At 38.9% G+C, this 20,591-nt stretch overlaps 1 protein-coding gene across 1 annotated transcript; it reads right to left on the bottom strand.

The window, feature by feature from the left end:
• Positions 1-2,168: 2,168 nt before the first annotated feature.
• On the bottom strand, positions 2,169-17,861 carry LOC122831544 (proline-rich transmembrane protein 1-like). The gene is made up of 3 exons (XM_044117823.1): positions 17,547-17,861; positions 14,658-14,882; positions 2,169-2,779 (listed from the first exon to the last, which is right to left on the bottom strand). The coding sequence occupies exons 1-3, from the start codon at positions 17,673-17,675 to the stop codon at positions 2,621-2,623; spliced, it is 513 nt and encodes a 170-aa protein (XP_043973758.1). The 5' UTR covers positions 17,676-17,861; the 3' UTR covers positions 2,169-2,620.
• Positions 17,862-20,591: the final 2,730 nt, after the last annotated feature.

The following is a 20,591-nucleotide window of genomic DNA, read 5'->3' as shown; positions in this document are numbered from 1 at the left end:
CCTGTGGGGCAATATCACCTCTTTCCACCCACAGCGGATGCCGTGGGTGGAAAGTCACAGAACCAGCAGAGATAAGCCAACACACACACACGCACGCACACACACACACACACACACATCTTAAACAAATTTAGACTTTTTGAACGCTTTTGAATTCACTCTGGGAATTCAAAAGTAGAAGTAAATGCCTGCATGATGTCATAACCCTGAGGAGATTTCTTAAACTCACAATCTGTTTATGCAAAAAAAAATCTGAAATGAAAGTAAAATTGTTAAGATAAAGATCAAGAGTATATTTTTTAAACCACTGTTAACACACAGTTGAAAAATACCTGCTTGAATACCGTGTCAAAGACATTTCTTAGAGAAAGTGAGAAGTACTGAGACCGTCTTCTTTATCGCGGTAGTGCTCCACTTTCACAGAATGTGTGTGTATGGGGGGGAGCGTGCGCGCGCGCGCGCGTGTGTGTGTGAGGGGCTCACCACCACCATCCCAGAAAAAAAAAAAGCTGAGTGCACCTGTACACACGTCAGTGATCTTGCATTTGGAGGATTTTTGCAGAAACTTGATGCCTGTGGTGTCAGAGGTGTCAGACATGCACAACCACAGCTCTTCGTTTCCTCCGTAGATCAGGCAGAGAGTCAGGACGCTGCTAGTCAACCAACCTGAACTACACGTCAGTGATCTTGCATTTGGAGGATTTTTGCAGAAACTTGATGCCTGTGGTGTCAGAGGTGTCAGACATGCACAACCACAGCTCTTCGTTTCCTCCGTAGATCAGGCAGAGAGTCAGGCTGCTAGTCAGGACGTTCAACCTGAACAGAACTGTTACACTAAAGTATATTAAAAAGTATTCATACCTTTCTAACTTTTTTCTCCTTCTCATTTGACCACATTAAAATCGCAAACCTCCATAATGCGATGCTGTGGGGACGGTCCAACGCGGATGTTTTACTATTCAAAATCTACACAGTGCGGCTTGCATTTGTACTTTCAACCATAACTACAAAGACATAAAGGCGCATCTTGCTCACACTAGAAATCACCCAGACACGCCGTCTCCACAGTGAGACACAGTGGCAGCATTATGAGAGAAGGGACGTAGCAAATAAAGCTGCTAAAACATACAGAGCATCACAAACTGGAACCGTTTCTCACAGACCAGGATGGGAAAGTCTTACTGTCACAGACAAGAGCCAGAATCAAAATCTTCACTCAGCCCATTAAGATGACAGTTTCTGGAGAGTTCACTGACTAAAAATAAAAGAGTAAAAAAAAAAATATTGTCAATTTCACTCGGTGGTTGAAGTTTGATTCAAATATGGCATGAAAATATTATTTTTTTTAAAAAGAGATATATAGCTTTTATTTTACGTTTATATATCACAGTAATTCTCGGGTCTTTAAAGGTTTTGGTGATGTTATGAAGCCAAACGCAAACACAACCGAGACTCTGTGACGTGACTTTACAATTGACGTTCACCAGTTACTTCCATCCAGTTTGACAAATTTTTTTGACGGTTTTACAGATGGAATAAAATAAAAAATAATGTGCAATAATGTCAGTCTCTACATGTGGATTTGCAAAGTATCAAATGTGCTAAAAAAAAACAAAAAACTACGACTGCATACTTTTGGAAGTCTCTATTTGTACACTTCTCTCTCAAGTTTTCCATTGTTATTCCTGAGCCATCATCGAGACAAAAAAAATACGAGGCGACGACACGGAATCCCACGGTCTCGAAAAGGAAAGGATTTGAGAAAATGGAACTAAGTAGCTAAATGGTCACTTGTATTGCACAATGACTTAAAATTGAAGAAGGCAAGAAAAAAAACAAAAAAAAAAACAAAAAACAAAGAGCAGTTGAACAGCAATTGCAGAAGTTTATTGAAAACATCAGTTTGGACATGAACTCGTGTGATGAAGGAGTGAATAAAAGCGAGGGCGGGGCAGAGGAAGTGGAGACAACATCGTTTACATCGTTTATTGCAGTTGGATAAGCAAAACAGAAAGAAAAGGACTCAAAATAATTTACGCTTTTATTTATAAAGATGTTCTTTATTGAGAAACAAAGCATTTTAAGCACGGTTTGGAAAAAGTAGAAAAGGAAAATAAAATCATTTTTATTGCAGTTGGATAAGCAAAACAGAAAGAAAAGGACTCAAAATAATTTACGCTTTTATTTATAAAGATGTTCTTTATTGAGAAACAAAGCATTTTAAGCATGGTTTGGAAAAAGTAGAAAAAGGGAAAATAAAATCATTGCCAAATAGTCGGAACGGTTCGGTTTAATTCGATCAGATCGAGTCAGAGCCAATAGAGGAAGCTGCGTCCGCTACAGCAGCGCCACTTTTTCTAAATTTATGCTGATTTTGTGAGAGACCGATTGTCCCACTTTGTCTGAAATAATAATAAAAAAATAATAATTTTATATAAAAATAAAACTGTCAAAAGAGAAGCAGGTCCTTAATCACTTTAATTACAAAACAACGATGAAAAAAAAAAAATCACACTGATTACATTCTCTTCAACACAATAATTCAATAATGCAACCAACCGCAGGGCAGCGTCTCGTTACGTAACAGAGGCATGCGTAGTAAATGTATGAAATAGAGACGCTAGTGTGCGGTAGCCATGACGGCAACCACCACAACGTAAATGATTAAAAGGACGATGGATCCGAGCCCGAGCCCCAGAGCCACGTGGTTCAGCGTCTTGGCGGTCCTGCTGTTCCTCTCTGCAGATATTCGGTTACCGCTGTGGTTGGCTTCACGGGCCTGGAGGCAAAAAAACCCAACAAAAAACAATAAGGAAATATTGAATAAAACAAAGCGGGCACATACAGATGCAGAGCAATCGGAGTTTGAAAGTAAATCTTATTTCTACGGCGACGCTTTATTCAGTCAGTGAGTTTAATGGTGCAACAAGAGGAACAGCTCATTCCACCCGTCTTTTTTGTTTATAGAGAAAATCTTTTACCAACACTGCAGGGGAACCAGACCCACCGCAGTGTTTGCCTCAGCTGCCTGGACCGGAGACACAAGAACTATAAGCCCATCGGGGAAGGGGGGTAAAAACTCAACCTTGATTCATGCTTTTCAGCAGAGTATACGTGACAAATTAAAAACACCAGAAATCCTCAACTTCTATGTACTGCAGCCACTGAAACAGCACACAAACCTGGAGAAGTGCAAGAGGAAGGAGGACAAATGTTTACCATGAGAAAACCCAGAGTTTGGTATGCAGACGATGCTAATCAGCAGGAATGTAGCAACTTAAATGGCAAGTAAAAATTGTAATTGTACAGTGTGCAGCTGTTTACAGTACATTACAGGTATGTGATGTTTGTACTGTAAACATCTGCAGCTCTGCCCCAGCACACATCTGTAGGAGAACCCACAGATTTGACTGGTACAGCAGTTTTGGCACTTTTTAAAAAATTTTCATAGTATATTTTTGTTCCAACTACAGCATATCTGTTGGTTTTTCTTAAATAAGGAGTGATTCATCTGGCTCCTTACAGAACAGAAAATGAAAAGTTTGTTGTGTGTTTTCCAGTAGTGTGTATAAAAGGGAACACAAACAAGCAGGGTTTCCCACTACACACCCACACACAGTTTAAATTTTGAAATTAAATTCAGGATGAGCTCACTCTAGCCTGAAAAGAAGAAAATTTCAAATCCATCAATAAAATCAATGGCATTGATGCCCATGGTGTGTGTGTGTCGGTGAATAGCAAACTACACTCTGAGCAGACGTTTCGCAATCCATAACAAGCTTGGAAGTCTTCTTTTCAAAATTTTGAGGGTTTTTTTTTCTTATTGAATTTTAGGTCCAATAGCAACTGTTGTTTTGTCTTTAATAATAATATTGAAAGCATTTGTTCTTTCATTGTACGTTCTGCCCAATGTCGTCGTGTTCTTGCCAGCTGGTGTACCGCAGAGCGCCCCGGGGCCGGCTGTGGCTCTAGCTTTCCACCATCAGTGGTGTGGTTCAATGTTCTTACACTCTTAAGTTTGCACTGCATATTTTCCCAACACACACTGCACCACCACGAGAACAAGTAAACATCGCAGACATTTTGGGTTTTGCTCATTACCCACAACAGATCAGCAGCTTTGCTCCCGGCTGACTTCGTCGTGTTGTGCTCCCCGGCGGTCTGCTTATGCTCCAGCCTCACTGCGACTTCCTGTCTCCTGCAAGCCTCGTTCCTGGGATTTTTCTGCAACACTCGTCACTCTACTGCCTCTGCACTCGTCTCCCGTGGATTAGGCTGCCTCCGTGTTTTGCTCAAGTGCTGTAAATACCGTGAGCCCCCTTCCAACGATCTGCTCGGCCCGAGTCTGCATTCTTCTCCGTTGTCCGATAGAGAACGGGGCCACCGTGGACGAGCTTCGGCAGCCGTTTAATGTGGGTAGAATATGCGATTACGTGGAGACGAACTAAAAACGGAACAAAACACAGAAGTTTGGCGAGGCCGTCTGTCTTGCAAAGTGTCCATGTAATCTTGCATGTTCCAACCGAATATAGGGAGAGAAGAAAAAAAAAAATTCAAGACTGAAAGGTCACCATTTACACAAATAAAAGCATTTTGACTTCAGTAAAATTCACTGCAAAAACACTAAAATCATACAAAGTAATTTTAGTCTAGTTTTTAGTGCAAATATGAAATATAACATCACTTATAACAGGAAAAATGTTTTGTTATAAGTGAAATAATCTGCCAGTTGAACTACTACTTTTTTATCAATATTATTGATTTAAATCAAGCTCTTTCATCTTACTCCAAGTGTGCTAGGACATTTGCACTGGAAACTAAACAAAAAAATACCTGGTAAGATTTTGTTTTTATTTTTGCAGTGCAGTCACTTGGATCTCACCTTAAAGTGACATGAAGCCAAACGCAACAAGCTGCACTTCTACAATGTTACAATACACGAGCCCAGGCATAAAAAACAATTTAAACCCCCCATCCCCCCAAAAAAAACCCCACAAAAGTTTGAATCCCCTTTGAGTTTCATGTGAAAATGCATGTAGGCTGATCAAAGAAAGGTTGAATCCAGGAAGCAACGCCACGTTTACACTAAACGTGGCTGAGCCGTTCAGAGTTGTGTTCCTCTACAGCAGGGGTGTCCAAACGTTTTGCAGATTTTGATAAAGTGAAGATGCCCGGGGGCCAATTGTTTGTTCGGACATTTTTTTAACTACAAAAATTTCATGCAAATTCACACTGTTATAAAACAATTTTCATCGTCACAAATATCTTTATTTTTCAAATGACAAAATAACCAAATATAAGCCACTCAGGCAGATGAGAACACTAACAAACACAAATTCTGCCTTTCATTCATATCTGGAGAGTCAGATAACACTGAACAAACTGTATGAAATACCTTAAATTCACATGAGTTTAAAAATATCTTTGCCTCGTGAACATTTTAAACAGGAGTTATAAGTAATGCAAAGTTGCCTATTATTATTAAATCTTAAAACAAGTGAATTTTGCTCTTGTCATTTACAATATCTTTCAGAAAGTAATAGTTTGTGTCGCATGTACAGGTTCACAACATCAACAGTAATAACCAAATCTTACTCAGGAGTTTAATAAAAATAAGTGCCATCAATCCAAGTGCATAAATGTTCTTTTGGCTTTCCACTGTTGATAGTGACAGATGTTACCGATCAAAATACTCAATTTCAGATTGATCAAGAAACGAATAACTTGCTGACGTTACTGAGGAGGGTGACACGGAGACCTGGATTTCAGTAAAGAGGCCAGGTCTGGTTTGAGGGCAGTGCTTGAGATGCGTAAAATGTCACGCAAGTGAGAGTCACTTAAGTCTTGACCTCAGTCGGTTCTTGTTTAAGTTCATGACAGAGAATGTCTTCTCACGCTAATACGTGGAGCCGAATAAGCTCAGCATTTTTTTTTTTAGCAAATGTTCGCATTTCTGGAAACCTGTCTTTATCCAGCACCATCCGTAATAATCCCAGAAACTTTACTCCATAGTAGTTTCATATCATCAACAGCTTCACAAACAGAAACGAATAAATCCGATCCTCTGGTTTGGCCTTTCATGCTTTGGAGGTCCAGCAACTCCTCTTAAAAAAAAACTCAGTAGCTGTGCAGTGTCAGATGCATCTGTGCTTTCATCGCAGGCTAATGAGAAATAATCAAAAGCCTCTCCCCTGTCCTCAACTCTCCGCGCCAGGCAAACATTCGCAAATTCTTGTTCTCCACCATTTTAACGCAGTCTTTGATAAATGTACCTTCAGTAAAAGGTTTCCCATGTTTAGCTATTAACATGGCCACTTCGTAGCTTGCTTTGGTGGCATTTTCTTTTGACTCGTGAAGAATCGCTGTTGTGATGCCAGTGCAGCTTGGAGCTGCTTCACGTTTTCAGCACGGTCACTCCCTGTTAGCTTGTCGTATGTGTTAGCATGTTTAGTCTGGTAGCAACTCTTTACGTTGAAATCCTTAAACAAGGCAACCGTCTCAATACAAATTAGACAAGCACAATTGCCTTGATTTTCAGTTTAGAAGTACTGTAATTCCCATCTCTCTTGAAAGCGGCGGCCCTCACCGTCAACTTTCCTCGTTTTCTTTGCAGTGGCCATGGCAGAAATGAGCTGAGAGAGGTTGCGGCATGGATGCAGATACTGATAGTATTAAAGTGGTGCTGCCACCATTCGGTGAAAGGAGGAATTACAGTTTCAGGTTTTATGATTTATTTATTCTGTTTGACAGTGCAGGCGGGCCATAAATACGGAAGACGATTAGGGCCACCGAAAAAAAATTAATTCTGACTTTAAAGTCAGAATTCTGAGATTAAAGTCAGAATTCTTTTTTTTCTCAGTGGCCCTAATCCTCTTCCGTACATAAATAATACATTATAAGACTGAAGTATGAAATCTGACCGCGGGCCATCAATGGCCCGGACTTTGGACATGCCTGCTTGATTATTAGAGTGATTTCATTCCTCCCAGCTGATATCTAAAGACATGATAATGTTAAATTTTTGGCTTGGAGTGGGAAAATTTAGTGGCCCTGCTTAGATATGAAAAGTACACATTAAGGTTTATGTCCAGTTGCGTAAATTTCTGAATTTTCTGTCAAATCGTCAAAAAGTGTTGAGATAAAAACAACCTGAAAATATACAAAATACACTAAATGGCTTAACTTCTTAGACAAGGGAGAGCTATCCAAGTGTGAGAAAGTAATCCCCTCTTTTGTTAAGCTGTAAAATACAGGTAAATAACTAAAGTGTTTGAAAATCTGAGTTTAATTTCAGAAGCAGCATTCAAACATTCAATCCTGATCACTACCAGAGTCATGAAGTCGCCTGGAAGAGCTGTTTTCTTTAAAAAAGGAGCAGATCAAGGCCCGATCTACAGGAATTAAAGAACAACTAAGAAACAAACTCATTGATATCCATCAATCCGGATTTATATGGTTTTGAAGCAGTTGTGATCAAAATTGCTAGTCATCGCAACTGCTAAATGTCACAATCATTATGTTCACTTTTCTCCCGAAGGTCCGGGTTGGCGTGGACAGATTTCAGTCTTGATAAATAAACTCCTTTTTGATTTACTCTGGTCATCTTTGATATGACTTGAAACAGTTTGATGATTTGAAACATGTCACTGCAGCCAAAAAAAACAAAACAAAACAAAAAGCCAAGTCCCAGAAGGAATGTGTGTGGGTGTGAAAGAGGCTTTCCAGAGAACCCTATCGGACACATTCTTTGGCCAGAGACTGTTTTCCTAAAGTTAACAGACCACAGACAACATGGATGCCATTTAGCTTCAGGTCTTTCTAGGAATAACCTGCTAAAGCTGCCAAGCTAAACCAACGGCTTGCTGGCCTTGAATTAGGAGGAATGTTATCAGATGATAAGGATACATCCACAGAGCTCACTAACCCACTCCCGCAGTCTGCCAGAACCACCCTGAACGGATGTGGCATTAAAAAAAAACAAAGCAAAAAAAAACTCACTCTCAGCCGTTGGGTCTGATTGCAGCTCCATTATAAAATTGATTTTTAAACGCTTCCACAATAATGCTGCTCCTGCCGCTGTTCTCTCAGTCTGCAGAGGCCGGCCCTGACTGGAAGGCCCATTACGAGAGATGTAAACAAATGAAAGAGGAAAAGAGAACCGAGCGCTCAAAGGAAATCAGATTTCACAAGTGGCTCGGCCATGAGAGTCAAAGCGAGGGAAGGTGGACTCATCCATATCTTCACAATGTGCCTCACTGCTTTCAATCGCCTCGTTTAAAAAAAAAGAAAAGATGGTTGGAAAAAAATGGGTAAAACAGAAAGGAGTATATCTGAATAAGACAGAAAGATATAAGCTTTGAGCGTCCGGCTCTCAGAAGAAACTACGGTGACCTCAGTCGGACATTCAATGGGATTTTGTTTCTCAACTTCGTCAACCCCGACACAATGACGCAAGTTTGACAATTTCATGACACCTTTCACCCACGGTAACTCTGGCCAAGTAAAGTCTGTCCTTACAACAGACTGAAACGCCTTGGTTCATAACATTCTGAAATCACATAAATCAATAAAAACATATATATATGTTTTTTTATTTTATTTTGTACTAATTTTGACCATTATTTTGAATTTCCAAGTGTCTCCTTTAACCTTACTACATATAGGGAAGGTTATTTTCCCCACTTACTAACAAATTAGCTTGACTGGGTTGTTTCAGGTAGTCAGTCCTCAAACAACCTTGAAATAGAAAACCCACAGAAAAAACAAACAAGCAAACAAAAAAAAAAAAACCTGCAGCCCACAAAAACAGACATATTTCACAGCAGAAACGACGTGTGTAGCTTTTCCACTTGTGGTAAAAAAAACCCAAAAACCTGTTTAGTTGTGGTCGTATTTGAACAAGTCTTTGTCCAAGCGTCTATTGTTCCCTACATGTAAACATAACTTTCCAATGTCTTCTTTTGTTTTTAAAAGCCTTCCACAAAACAGCTCATATTTATCCAGTCAATCCGAGGTGTGGCAGCCACGGTGCGGTAGGTTTGCTCTTGCGCCTTACTCTTTCCACGTTGAAATGCTGGCCTGAGCGGTGTAATTGGACCCTGTTTTTAAAGTTAAAGTTTAAAGTTCTGCTGGGATTCTGGGTTTTTTATGATAGGAGTGCATTTTTTCAGGTTTGTAAATTCCTTTGCAAAAATCACTTTGACAATAATGCCCTACTTTTTATTGGCCGTGTCACATAATATCCCAATAAAACATGGAGGTTTGTGGTTGCAATATGACAAAATGGAGAGAAAATAAAAACTTTAATATCATGAAAAACCTTTGCTCATCAGCTTTTATCTCAGGTTTTCATTATGTTTACCGTCAGGAGGCAAGACCTACAGCTTTGTCCAACTTTATATTGGCTGTAAAATAACTCTGCTTCGTCATTTTCACACGAGTTCAGTATGAAAAACTAGTAGAGGTTGGTGGGAGGGGGGAGAACTGAAAGGTGCCACATGTAGTCAAGATTGTAGATAAAATTTCCCATTGTGGGTTTTGGCAATTTGCGAGTAACAGAAACAGAAAGGGAAAAGCACACTTGTTCAAACATGTACAATAATTGAGTTTGCTTATTCAAACATATTCAAAAGACACTGAAAGACAGAATAAACGGTTGATTTTAAACCCTCCAGATAAACAGGTTATTCAAGCCTCAGTTTACCAGACTGCAAAACTCAATCTTTAAATCTGCATTCTATAAAAATAAAAAAAAAATAAAATAAAAAAATAGAAACACTGAAATGTTGAAATTCTTGAACACTTTGTCGACAGCAAGTTTAAGGAGGGCTGCATTTCCCAAATGTCTGTCATCAAGAGTGAAATCACGGGTTGCTCATTGAGACCGATAAAGAGGAAATGATCCCATGCTGGAGTTTCTCGCCTGGCGAAACACACCCTCACCCTGGCACGCAGAGACGGTTGACCCGAAATGGTTTGATGCTCAGTAATAAAAGGCTGATTTGAAGAGGAAGAAAGCAACCCTTTCACAGCGTGAACACAAAGGCGGAGAGCAGCTTGCAGTGAGATCAGATTCCCAACAAAACGCTGCTTGTCTTTGACGTTCCAGACAAACTGTGTTGACCCAAATCTGACATCAGACTTGTTCAAAACAGTAAAAAAAAAAAGTACATTTGAACTTCCTTTGCAGCAGATTTTGCCCACCACTAACATTTCTGCCATTATTTTCCTTTTCCGGTGTAAAACAACTTTATTGTCTTTCCAGGAAAGTGAGGGGGGAAAAAAAGGAGGAGCCACTCAGGACTTTTTCCCGATCGCTGTGGGTTAAGAAGTTTGTTTTGCAGCATCCTTTTGCCATCTCAGGCTGCTGCTATCTGGGCTCTCGGACACCGCCAGTCCTAATAAGGAAAAAGCCTAATGGTCAAATCCCAAACCACGTTGTGTTTACTGCGTCTTCACAAATGAATGTAAACAGATCATAAATGACTAAGTCTTAGCCGACAAGTAGCTCTTCGTGTGATTAACTTTCCGCGCTGGTGGTTCCTCCATCTTTTTCAGTAATATGGGACTGTTTAATAAACACAACAATGTGAAAAAGTTTAAACCAACTGATACCAGCTCTGACAGCATCTCAGCATCATTGCTGTGCTAAAAGGTGAATCTCTTCTTCATTGAAGTCTTTTGCATCCATCCTCCCATCAGGCTAACATGCTACGCTAGTTTCTCCCTTACACACGCTTTTGCATGCATCTGTAGCTCGGTTTTGGTCTTTGCTCCTTCTTCAACATATTTTCCGTGGCCACTAGATGAACTGCGTCAATGGGCAATCAAGGCTTCTGACGACTTTTTAAAAATTTGTTTATCTGTGATGGCTTTCTTCTTGCTACTCCCGGCTAGTAGACCGCAACTAGAGGTTCTCACAAAAGATTACATGAAATTACACTGAGGTTTGTGGTAGTAAAGGGACAAAAATGGAGAAAAGTTCAAGTGTTTCTGAATACTTTTGCAAGGCAGTGTATATCAACCCTAAACAACAAGTTCATCACGCAGAGCCACTACGAAGCAACGCTCAGGAGAATGCGTAAACCACAACAGGAACCTCTTCTGTAGAACATGCAGGAGAATAAAGTTTGTTTATGGTCCCAAAAGCAGACACAGTTTCTTCAAAAGCCTGTTCATTTCCAACAGTTTTTCCATTCCCAACAGCCTTTCAGGGGCCTCTTTTACTGCAAGTATTGTTCAGGAAAGAAAGACATTTCCTGTCTCGCTGCACTTCTGGTAAGATGATAAGACTGCAGATCCCAGAAGAGATGCAGTAAACATCATTATGTCATCACCAATTACCCCATTACTCTGAGGGAGACCAGATGATGCTCTTTGTTTGAGTTACAAAAGGACAAATCGTTCGCTGATGGCATGCACAGCAACAGTGTTTTCTACTTTCGAGCTGCCTGGATCTTTGGAAATGAAAGCCCGTGACATGAACTTCCATTATGCATTTTAATGTTGCCAAATGCTGCAGAAATTACTTAATTCATAGATGTTCAAATAAGGAGGGAAAAAGAGCAAGAAAAACCACAAATGAACTCTAATCAGTAGCCTTGTGTGATGTCAGCAGAGGCAGGAGCTCGCTTGGGAGGTAAGATTTTATCTTGTTATGCAACAATTTACAGGTAAATAGAACAGCAAATGTAAAAACCATGCATGTCATTTTGATCTAAAGATTATCCATTTCTAAATGTGACCAGTAATTTTTAATGATTTCATTTTATTTTTTCCTTGTAGCAAAACCAAACTCTTACTTCAGCCGATATTTCCAAAGGTTTTCTCAAATGTATACTCAACTGACTTCTAAAGTCGAGACAAAGATTTTCTTCTTACTGTACGTTTTTTTTAGGACAGCATAAAAACTTTAGGATGTTATAATGTCCAGTTATAAAGCAGGTCACCCGAGTCAAAACTGTTTGAGCAAAAACTTCTGGTCTTTGTCTAAAGGCAACCATGGGAACAGGAAGTGTGTTATTTTACAAGAATTGGCCGATTCCCTTTTTCTGTCATGGAGGAACGGAGAACTGGTGTCTCCATGTCAAAGATTTCCCTTAATGCTCTTTAACCAGCAACAAGGTCATTGTGGAGTAATGTGGTCACATCAACACAACTCTATTCATTGGAGGTTAAAAGTTTTATCTGAGTGATACGTCCTGGGCTGTTCAGAGTTAAGGTTCAGATTAGCCTTTATTGTGTTTGCAACCTGGAGGCGACGTTATCTTTTTTATCTGCTTTGGGACAGTAAAACTAAAAAGCCCTTATCTGTTGAGGAGGAAAAGCCAACCTTGAAGGTTGTTGAGACTTCTCATGTAAAAGAAGCCCAAACAGCTGAGAGTCTCTGCATAACTTTAGCAAATTCTTTCCCGAAAAGGAAGAATTCAAACTGAGAAGCGACTCAACGATTGGTCTAAACATCTTGGGGCTTACTCTCAACGCTTCTCAGAAAACATCCGACGCCGAGGAATGTCAACTGAACACAGCAACACAAAAGTCATGATGGGTATTTTCACAGAGCTTAACTGAGACAAACTAAATGGGAATGCGACTTGTAGACTTATGTTGGATTTTGCTTTGTTCCCTTTATTTTCCCCCAAAAGAAAACATCACTCCATCGTCACCAAATCAACACGAGAGAGCAAGAATCACACAACTTCATCGTAGCGCCCGTGATGAAGCGTTAGAACCGGCCCAGCCATGTTGTTTGACAGCCTTCCTTGTCAGTCAAGCGTTTCTGTGGTTAAGTCTGGTCGAGAGCTGACTGTTATTATAGAGGTGCGGTTCAGTCGTTGCTGTTGTGCCAGTGTAGGTCATAAGTAAGTGAGTATTGGCTTAACAGTAAAGAAATAGTCCAAAATATTTATAAAAGTTAGCTAATGGTTACTGTAGGGTGTTATCTTAATATTTATGTGTCACTTGGAAGTGTTCAATATGCTAGTTGCTAGTAATAGCTCAGTCATGTTAAGCTAATTAATGTTTCTACAAGCTATTCTCATGTGTGCTGTTATTGATTTGTTGATCAATTACTGAATCAGCTATGCTTTTTATGTTTAAACATGTTGAGAGCAGCATACACAAGAATGATTGACTGCACCAAGTCCCTCCTCCTCTCTGACAGGTCGATGCATTCCTGCAGGTGGCAGTAGGAGTACGAGGTAAAGGCAAGGGAGATTGCCTGTCTCATATTAAACTGTCACAAAATGGAGAAAATTTTAATAAATATGGAAAAGCCGTATTTTTTTTATAAGTCACATACGTGTAGACATTTTCAGAGTCCACTTTTAACAAGAGTGTCTCCAGTTAAAACAAGTTAAAATCTTACTTATTACAATGTCCTGGTGTCTTAGTTTATGTTTATCTTTAGGTTAATGATTCATTAACATACCACTGATAACCACCTGAGGGCAATGAATGTAGGTCACAGTTTCCCACAGAGCGCCTCCCCAGCCACCTGCAGGACTTTTAAACCACCGGGACAGTTTGTACATTAAAGCCACTCAAATGTCCAGGCCGGGAGGAGAGTCCTGCGCTATGTTGCAGCTGGTGCTGTATGTGGACCATCATCTGCTGCTGCTGCTGCTGCTGAGGGAACGGCCCAGCAGTCTGTCAACAGCATACCTCCTGCCACCCATGGCTGACGCAGAGTGGGGCCAGCTGGCTGCAGCTGGGGAAGTAGAGTAAACCAACAAAGCTGAAGCACATTTCAACTCGCAGTTTTGCCCCACCCTCAACTTTCACGCAGCCTTCATGAGATGCAAGAGACGCACATAGATTTGAACGCATTTAAAACTCAACAATGGAGAAGTTAATTAACTCAACAATGGAGAAGTTATTTAACTCAACAATGGAGAACTCTATGCACGTTCTGTACCTTCTGCTCTGCTTCCACACTCCTCTTCCAGTAAATGCCATTTACTTCTCCAAAACAGGACTTCTTGAATTCATAACATAAAGTGGTAAATCATAAACGGGTTTAAAAAAAAGATTAAGTAAAAGAAAGGGCACACGGTTTTCAAAAACTTCTTCAAAAAGAAGGGGTGTCTTTATTCTGACACCCCTATAATAAAGCCCCGTGCTTTAAGATATCACTTGTACTGTAAATTGAGTACTTTAATCTCAGAACATTTTTACGTTTTGGTTTCTGTTTAATTAACTTCAGTTAGCAGTGAAACTGAAAATCCAATTTGGTTGCAGTGAAGTTAAAAGCCACAGCATTTTTTTACACCCATCTTCCACCTGACTCTGCTTGGTAATATTTACACTAAAAAGGTGTCTGCTTTGAACTAAACTGAATAAATACCCTTTTAAAAAAATAATTAAAAATCAACTGGACCTGCTAGAGCAAACAGCGGTTTTTGTCATTGAAGACGAACGTGGAACTGAAAATAGGACCCTAGAAGACAAAATGAATCCTCCTCCTATTCCCACTTTTGTTGCCATAATGTGGTTGAACAAGTGTGGGAACATCAGCTTGCACACACAGGCCTGCCCTAACATGCAAGCAGGGGCTATTCTGGCGTTTCATCTCTTCCTGGGGTGAAACAGTCAGATATATGTTCACCGGAGGTGCAGATATCAAAGAGATCAAACGATTACCGGCGGAAGAAACTCACCGAGATGGAGTAGATGAGGGCAGCGATTCCAAGCGGCAGGCAGCAGCAGATCATGGTGAAGATGGAGTAGCCCATGTAGTCGTTGACGGGGTTGGTCAGAGGGCCTTGGGTGACGTACACGGTGGGCTGCATGACGACGGGGCCCGGCTGCCCCAGGTACTGATGGCCCTGTGGGTACGCCTGCTGGTTGTACATGGCGCCTTGCTGCGGGGGGTATCCATAACCCTGAAGGCAGCAAGAATAAAACGCAATCGAGTCACATTTCTGGATGACGTTTCTTCATTGTTATGTTCCAGGGAACCACCGGTGTTGGTTTCTAAAGTATAGAACTGTTTTCTACCACATCAACCAGAGTTTCTTGAAACCAAGTGTCGGATCAATGAAACAAACAAACAAACAAAAAAATTTTCAACGTCAGGATTACACAAGACAAAATCAGAAGCACAATACGTTGGGTGTGGTATGTTGGATGTGTGTGTTCATTTGGTTGTGTACATTATGGGAAAGAGGAAGAGGAGATGTGGTTACAAACAGCGCACTTACCCAGGTCACCATTCCTGTCAGAGCCACGTATTGGCATTGAGTGCATGCATTATCATTTTGTTGGAATCCTATAGGTATATATATATATATATATATAAATATATATATCTTATATTTGGTTTGCAAATTGGACTTGAGTGAAATATGCAAAATTGGGAAAGAAGAATCATTCTGAACTCCAACATTGCACAGTAGAAACCAAAGGAAGCTCTTACACAAGACGTCATCAAAACTCTGTTCTCACTTTCCTTCCTCCCTATGAGTACTGCAAGGTGGGAGAAATATTTTATAGTCATAAAAATGAAGTAGCATCTGTTGGGAATTCACATGACTTGGAAAAAGATGAAAGTTTTGGTGGTTTGACCTAATTGGAATATTCCAACACTTCAAACGTTTAAAGAGGTGCTGGTGAAGGGCGGAAAATGTGAAACTCCTCATTTGAAAGTGAGAAAAAGAAGATGTAAAACCTGTATCTTTAGTAAGGTTTAGTATGTCAAGGAACATAGCAATGTTTAGACTTATGTTTCCATGCAAACTACAAAATATCTCCATGTTGTTCAGACAAAACCGAAGCTTTTGGGCAATAATACAGATCAGCACAAACATATGGGCGTTAACTCTTCACATCAACTCTACAGCAAGTCAGATGATGATTTGTGCTCATTTTGAAACTAAAGGACTTTGACGGGGCCTCTTTGGTATTTGATCTTTTGCTGTTTCAATTGCACCTTTTTTTGCATATAAAATGAGTTACCAACTTGTGACTCAGTGTTATTGCTATATGTTAATCATGAGACCTTCTACAAAGAAAAACTAACCTATAACACGACAGCATGGGTACATGGGAATAAAGGGAGTATGCAAATTGCAAAGATTAAATACAAAAATAGAGCTGCAAATCGACAATTGTATGAGTTTACTTGGAGACACCTGGACATCTCATTGACTATTTCAGTTGACCAAAAACTCCTCCATATTATATGCTGCCAGAAGTCCCAAATTGTTTTATTTATTTATTTATTTTTTTGCTTTTTGCTTAACAGTCAAAACATAAAACATTGCAATTTATCTGTATAGAGTCTGTGTATGTTTGGGTAACTGGATCAGAAACCAGTAATTAAACCCAAAATCTAAGTTTTACTTGATTTTTAGTTTCAATTCAATTTTAAACTAAATATCAGTAAATTATTGTCAGAACGAATAAAAACTTCAATCTGATCAGATTACCTTTGCATGCGTATATATATATATATTTTACAATTTGAAAGAGACAATTTCTGTAACGGTAGGAGGATCCAGATTAAAATTTTTTTTAGGATGTTAAGGATAGAACACATCTGTCTTTATTATTTATTCCATCACTTTGCCATCCTCTGCGTAGGCAGTGGTTCAAACATTTGCCTTGGAGCAACAAAGTTCTGCGTCATTCTGTGTCGAGTTTGCTATGTTTTTCTCCGTCCATGCGTGGGTTCGATCCTCCTTCGGTCCAAAAATACAGGACTGCTAAATTACTTGCACACATGCTTGTGTGCATGGCTGTTTGTTTGTCCAGCTGGGCGAGGCACCAAACTAAACGATAGAGTGGGTAACGGACCATTGCACACACACACATTTTTACCTTCAAAAAGGAAGGATATATAGGCTATATATATATGCTCATAACTACTTTATGTTTCGTCATACAAGGTTGCATTTATGTCACATTTGACAAGTAGTACTGTCTTTTGTGAGTAAGAAAAATGTCTATAGATGGAATATCTGAAACTATTTTATTCATTGAAGTTTGTCACATCATTGCTTCGTCATTCACGGCCACGCCCAGGCGCCATAATGCCGTTTGCCCACAGTGAAAGATGAGATGAAAACGGTTAAAAAAGGGACTGAAATTTACAAATGAATTCAAACCGAAAGTATATTTCTCTTAGTCACAAACCAACCGTCTCGATTAAGCAAGAGTAAATCCTCACTTAAGCATCAGAAGTGTGCAATTCATCATTTAGGCTGGGTCTTGCTTCAGCAACGTTTTTTAACTGATTATAGCTATATATGTCTATAGCCTATCTAAAAATTAAATACAATAAAAAACAAGTTTACTTTGTAGTTTTTGGATAATTTGCTACTTTTTTCTTCAAATAAAAAAAAAAATTAGATTTAGAAGGAAAAAAAAAACAATCTAAGACTTAAGTAGGAGGAATAAAACAAGGAAAGTGTGAGGAATTAATAACTAAGGCAAAGATAATTTAAGTTTTATTTCTGTTAAACTTTACAAATTATTATTATTTTATATAGGCTATATAAATAAACTATACAAACTCGTAAAGTTTAATAAATACTTTTTTTTCTTACCTGCTGGGGGTAAGCCTGGCCCGGCGGAGCGACTCCCGGGTTATCATGGTAAGGTGGAGGTGGGTTTTGGATCATTGAGGACTTCTCATTGTCCCAGCCTGGAGCAGTCGCTGACTTCTCAGAATCCATGGGATTACAAAGTCCACCTGTCAGGAATATCACTTTAAAAAAAAAAAAGCAAAAAGGAACGTTCTTTTCCCTCCCGAATAGTTTGATAAACACTTCTTCCAAGGACGCCAAGGATGTCCCCCAACACAAACGGCACCTGGAGTAAATGATCTAACCAGGGTGCTCAAAAATTATAATTACAAACTGTATCAAGTTTGCGGAATTCAAAGCAACACTTCCGGTCCGGCTTTCAAAAATAAAATCCTTCACAAAGATCTTTAAGCATTTTTGAGATTGCAGCATCCCTCGTGCTGATTTGAAATCACATTGAAGATGAACCCGGCTTTTATTTTGATACCTTTTACATTTCCGCTTTGGATACGCAGTTATATTAGTGAGTGAATCTCCCTAAAGAAAAGCAGCATCCTAAACGAAAATTTATTAGGATGGTTTTCACTCGACACGAGCATCTGAGCATTTATTGAGCGAACTCAAACTCAAAGATGTGCGCCTTTGAGGTGTGTTCGTGGGAAACATGCCTGCTCTCCAAACTCAACTCTCCTTCCCCAGACTTTAAAGCTTCAAATATGTCCACCCCACCCAGAAAGTCTGCCACCTTTACTGACATTTAGATTTCTCTTCTTTTTTTCCCCCCCGTGAAATTTGTATTTTATCCTATTGTATTTTTGTTTGAAATATGCTCAAAGGAAATCGCAAAAAAACAAAACAAACAAACAAACAAACGAGTTCTTAGAATATCCATTCATTATTTCGCCATTGTTTGGGTCCACTGATATTTGACGCCAGTTTTCTGCGGTCTGGTTTTTTTTGCTGGTAGCCCGAATGAACCAGCAGCAGGTGGGTCTTGCGGTCTTCACACGTTTACAGGAAAAACTTGAAATGATCCATTAATACTAGACCAAACCCCGTTCGTGGTAATGTAGTTCACAGCCACTACATTTTTTGGTTTAGTGATCTCATTCTAAGGAACTGTTGTCTCCGTTCATTTATTTTTACTTCAGCTTGATTTATTTGATCATTTTTGACTGGATTTAAAAGACAGACTGGAATTGGTTGGTTCTTCAGGAATTTAGCGGAGCACCTGATCAATGTGAGGGAACCAAGACCTCTGTAACCGGGAAATCCTTTATCTCCAAGAGTAAACTTTTCATACCAATTTCCGGAGATCTAACACTTATTATTATTATTATTATTATTATTATTATTATTATTATTATTATTATTATTATTATTATTATTATTATTATTATTATTATTATTATTATTATTGTTATTATTATTATTATTATTATTATTATTATTACTACTAGGGATGTACAGTCATTCAGTAAATTAGAATATGCGTTCAGACCAGGTCAGTTTGTCAGATTAAAAGTGTTTTTGCAAAAACCTTTGTTAGACATAGATTTATTTTATTAAGCAGATATTTGTGTTTTTTAAAAAAGTTTTCATCAAACGAGTATTCTAGTATTCTAATTCCAAATGTTGTGTTTTCTTTATCTTATTAGGTAATACATGCGTCTGCCAGCTGGAGATAAAGCTCCTGAACTAAATGGGCTTTTCAGTAATATTCTATTTTTTTTAAATGGATCTGTATAACAGCTGATTTTTATTGTTTCTAGTTATTTTATATAGTTGTTAGATTCTAAATATGGATGGATGGATGAGCAATAGAACAGGGAGCAAAGTTGGTAAATACACTTTCTCATACAGATCCAGGTCTTTAACTTACAAACTTATTCAAGCCAAGAAAACAGAATTTGTTGGGTATTTTGGTTAATGTTTTATTGGTCCATGCATCCTAAATATTCAATTATTTACATCTGTGACTAGAATGTGTGTAAGTTACATTAACACTCATAATAAATAAAACATCTTCATTCATAAAACCTCATAAAAGTTGAGAAATGCAAATGATTATACTTGTTAACCAATAAATGTTGATAAGTTATTGGCAATAGTATGCTAAGATCCTTTCTCATTATTGAAAAGATTGTCTTTTATGGACAAAAAGTGTATGTTTTTGTGCTCTTCGGCTGAAGCAATACTAATAAAATAATGACCGTGTCTGACGAAAAATGATCTGGGATTGTGATCGACTGAGGAGCCAGAAATTAGAAACATATCAAGACAAACTGAATAAATTAGCAAGTGGAAAAAAACTCTAGACAATCAGATGGGTGACTGATGACAAAATGTGAGGTAAAAAGTTTACTATATTGTGTAGATAATAACAATCACAACAATGATGGTGGTAAAAACTGCAATCCCAGAGCTGCGTGGTTCATCATGAGGGCCCGTCTGCTGCTCCGCTCTGCCACCTGCCGGTCACCTCTGGCAATGGCGTCAAGAGTCAGGATGAGAGAAAACAAACAAAACAGATCCTAAATAAAATCCAACACAAACACTTGTATGTTAACATGCTTATTTAATGGCTACAATAAAACAGGTCAACTAGTAGACCCTTTTCTACATTTTCTGTCTCAATTTAAGCAATTTCACTGCCTGGTGTGCAAATGTTGTGCTCAATGACTTATGAGAAGTCTAAGAACTGCTAAAAATAAACTTCTAACTTCAGCAAGTTAGCTAGATAATACAAGTTTGAGGTTATGGCTATTATTGTAAACTTCAGCATGTGGTAAATATTTCTTGGTTCTGCAGCACATTACATGGATAAAACCCCCCACATGGACAAATAGTTACTTCTGCAGTAAGTTTAGAACTACCAGTAGCTCTACAATGAACACAAAATGCACCATTAACCTGTGTGTGTTCTTGTTTTTTTTTATTTCACCAAGACCAGAGAGTCGACAAATTAATAAAGATAAAAAAAACTAGCCAACTCAGAGTCATTTAGCTTAGAGCCAGACGTTTGGACACCACCATGGCTTCAGGAAAATTCAAACTGATTAATTG

The sequence above is a fragment of the Gambusia affinis genome, linkage group LG05 (assembly GCF_019740435.1).
Source record: "Gambusia affinis linkage group LG05, SWU_Gaff_1.0, whole genome shotgun sequence".
Lineage (NCBI taxonomy): Eukaryota > Metazoa > Chordata > Actinopteri > Cyprinodontiformes > Poeciliidae > Gambusia > Gambusia affinis.
This window is presented reverse-complemented; position numbering and strand designations above follow the sequence as displayed.

Excerpts from the sequence above, each read along its gene's own strand:
- LOC122831544 (XM_044117823.1), bottom strand. The coding sequence starts at position 17,675 with ATGGATTCTGAGAAGTCAGCGACTGCTCCAGGCTGGGACAATGAGAAG. Across the intron at positions 14,883-17,546 it reads GCCAGGCTTACCCCCAGCAG|GGTTATGGATACCCCCCGCA; the intron begins GTAAGAAAAAAA and ends TGCTGCCTTCAG. Across the intron at positions 2,780-14,657 it reads CCCTCATCTACTCCATCTCG|GCCCGTGAAGCCAACCACAG; the intron begins GTGAGTTTCTTC and ends TTTTGCCTCCAG.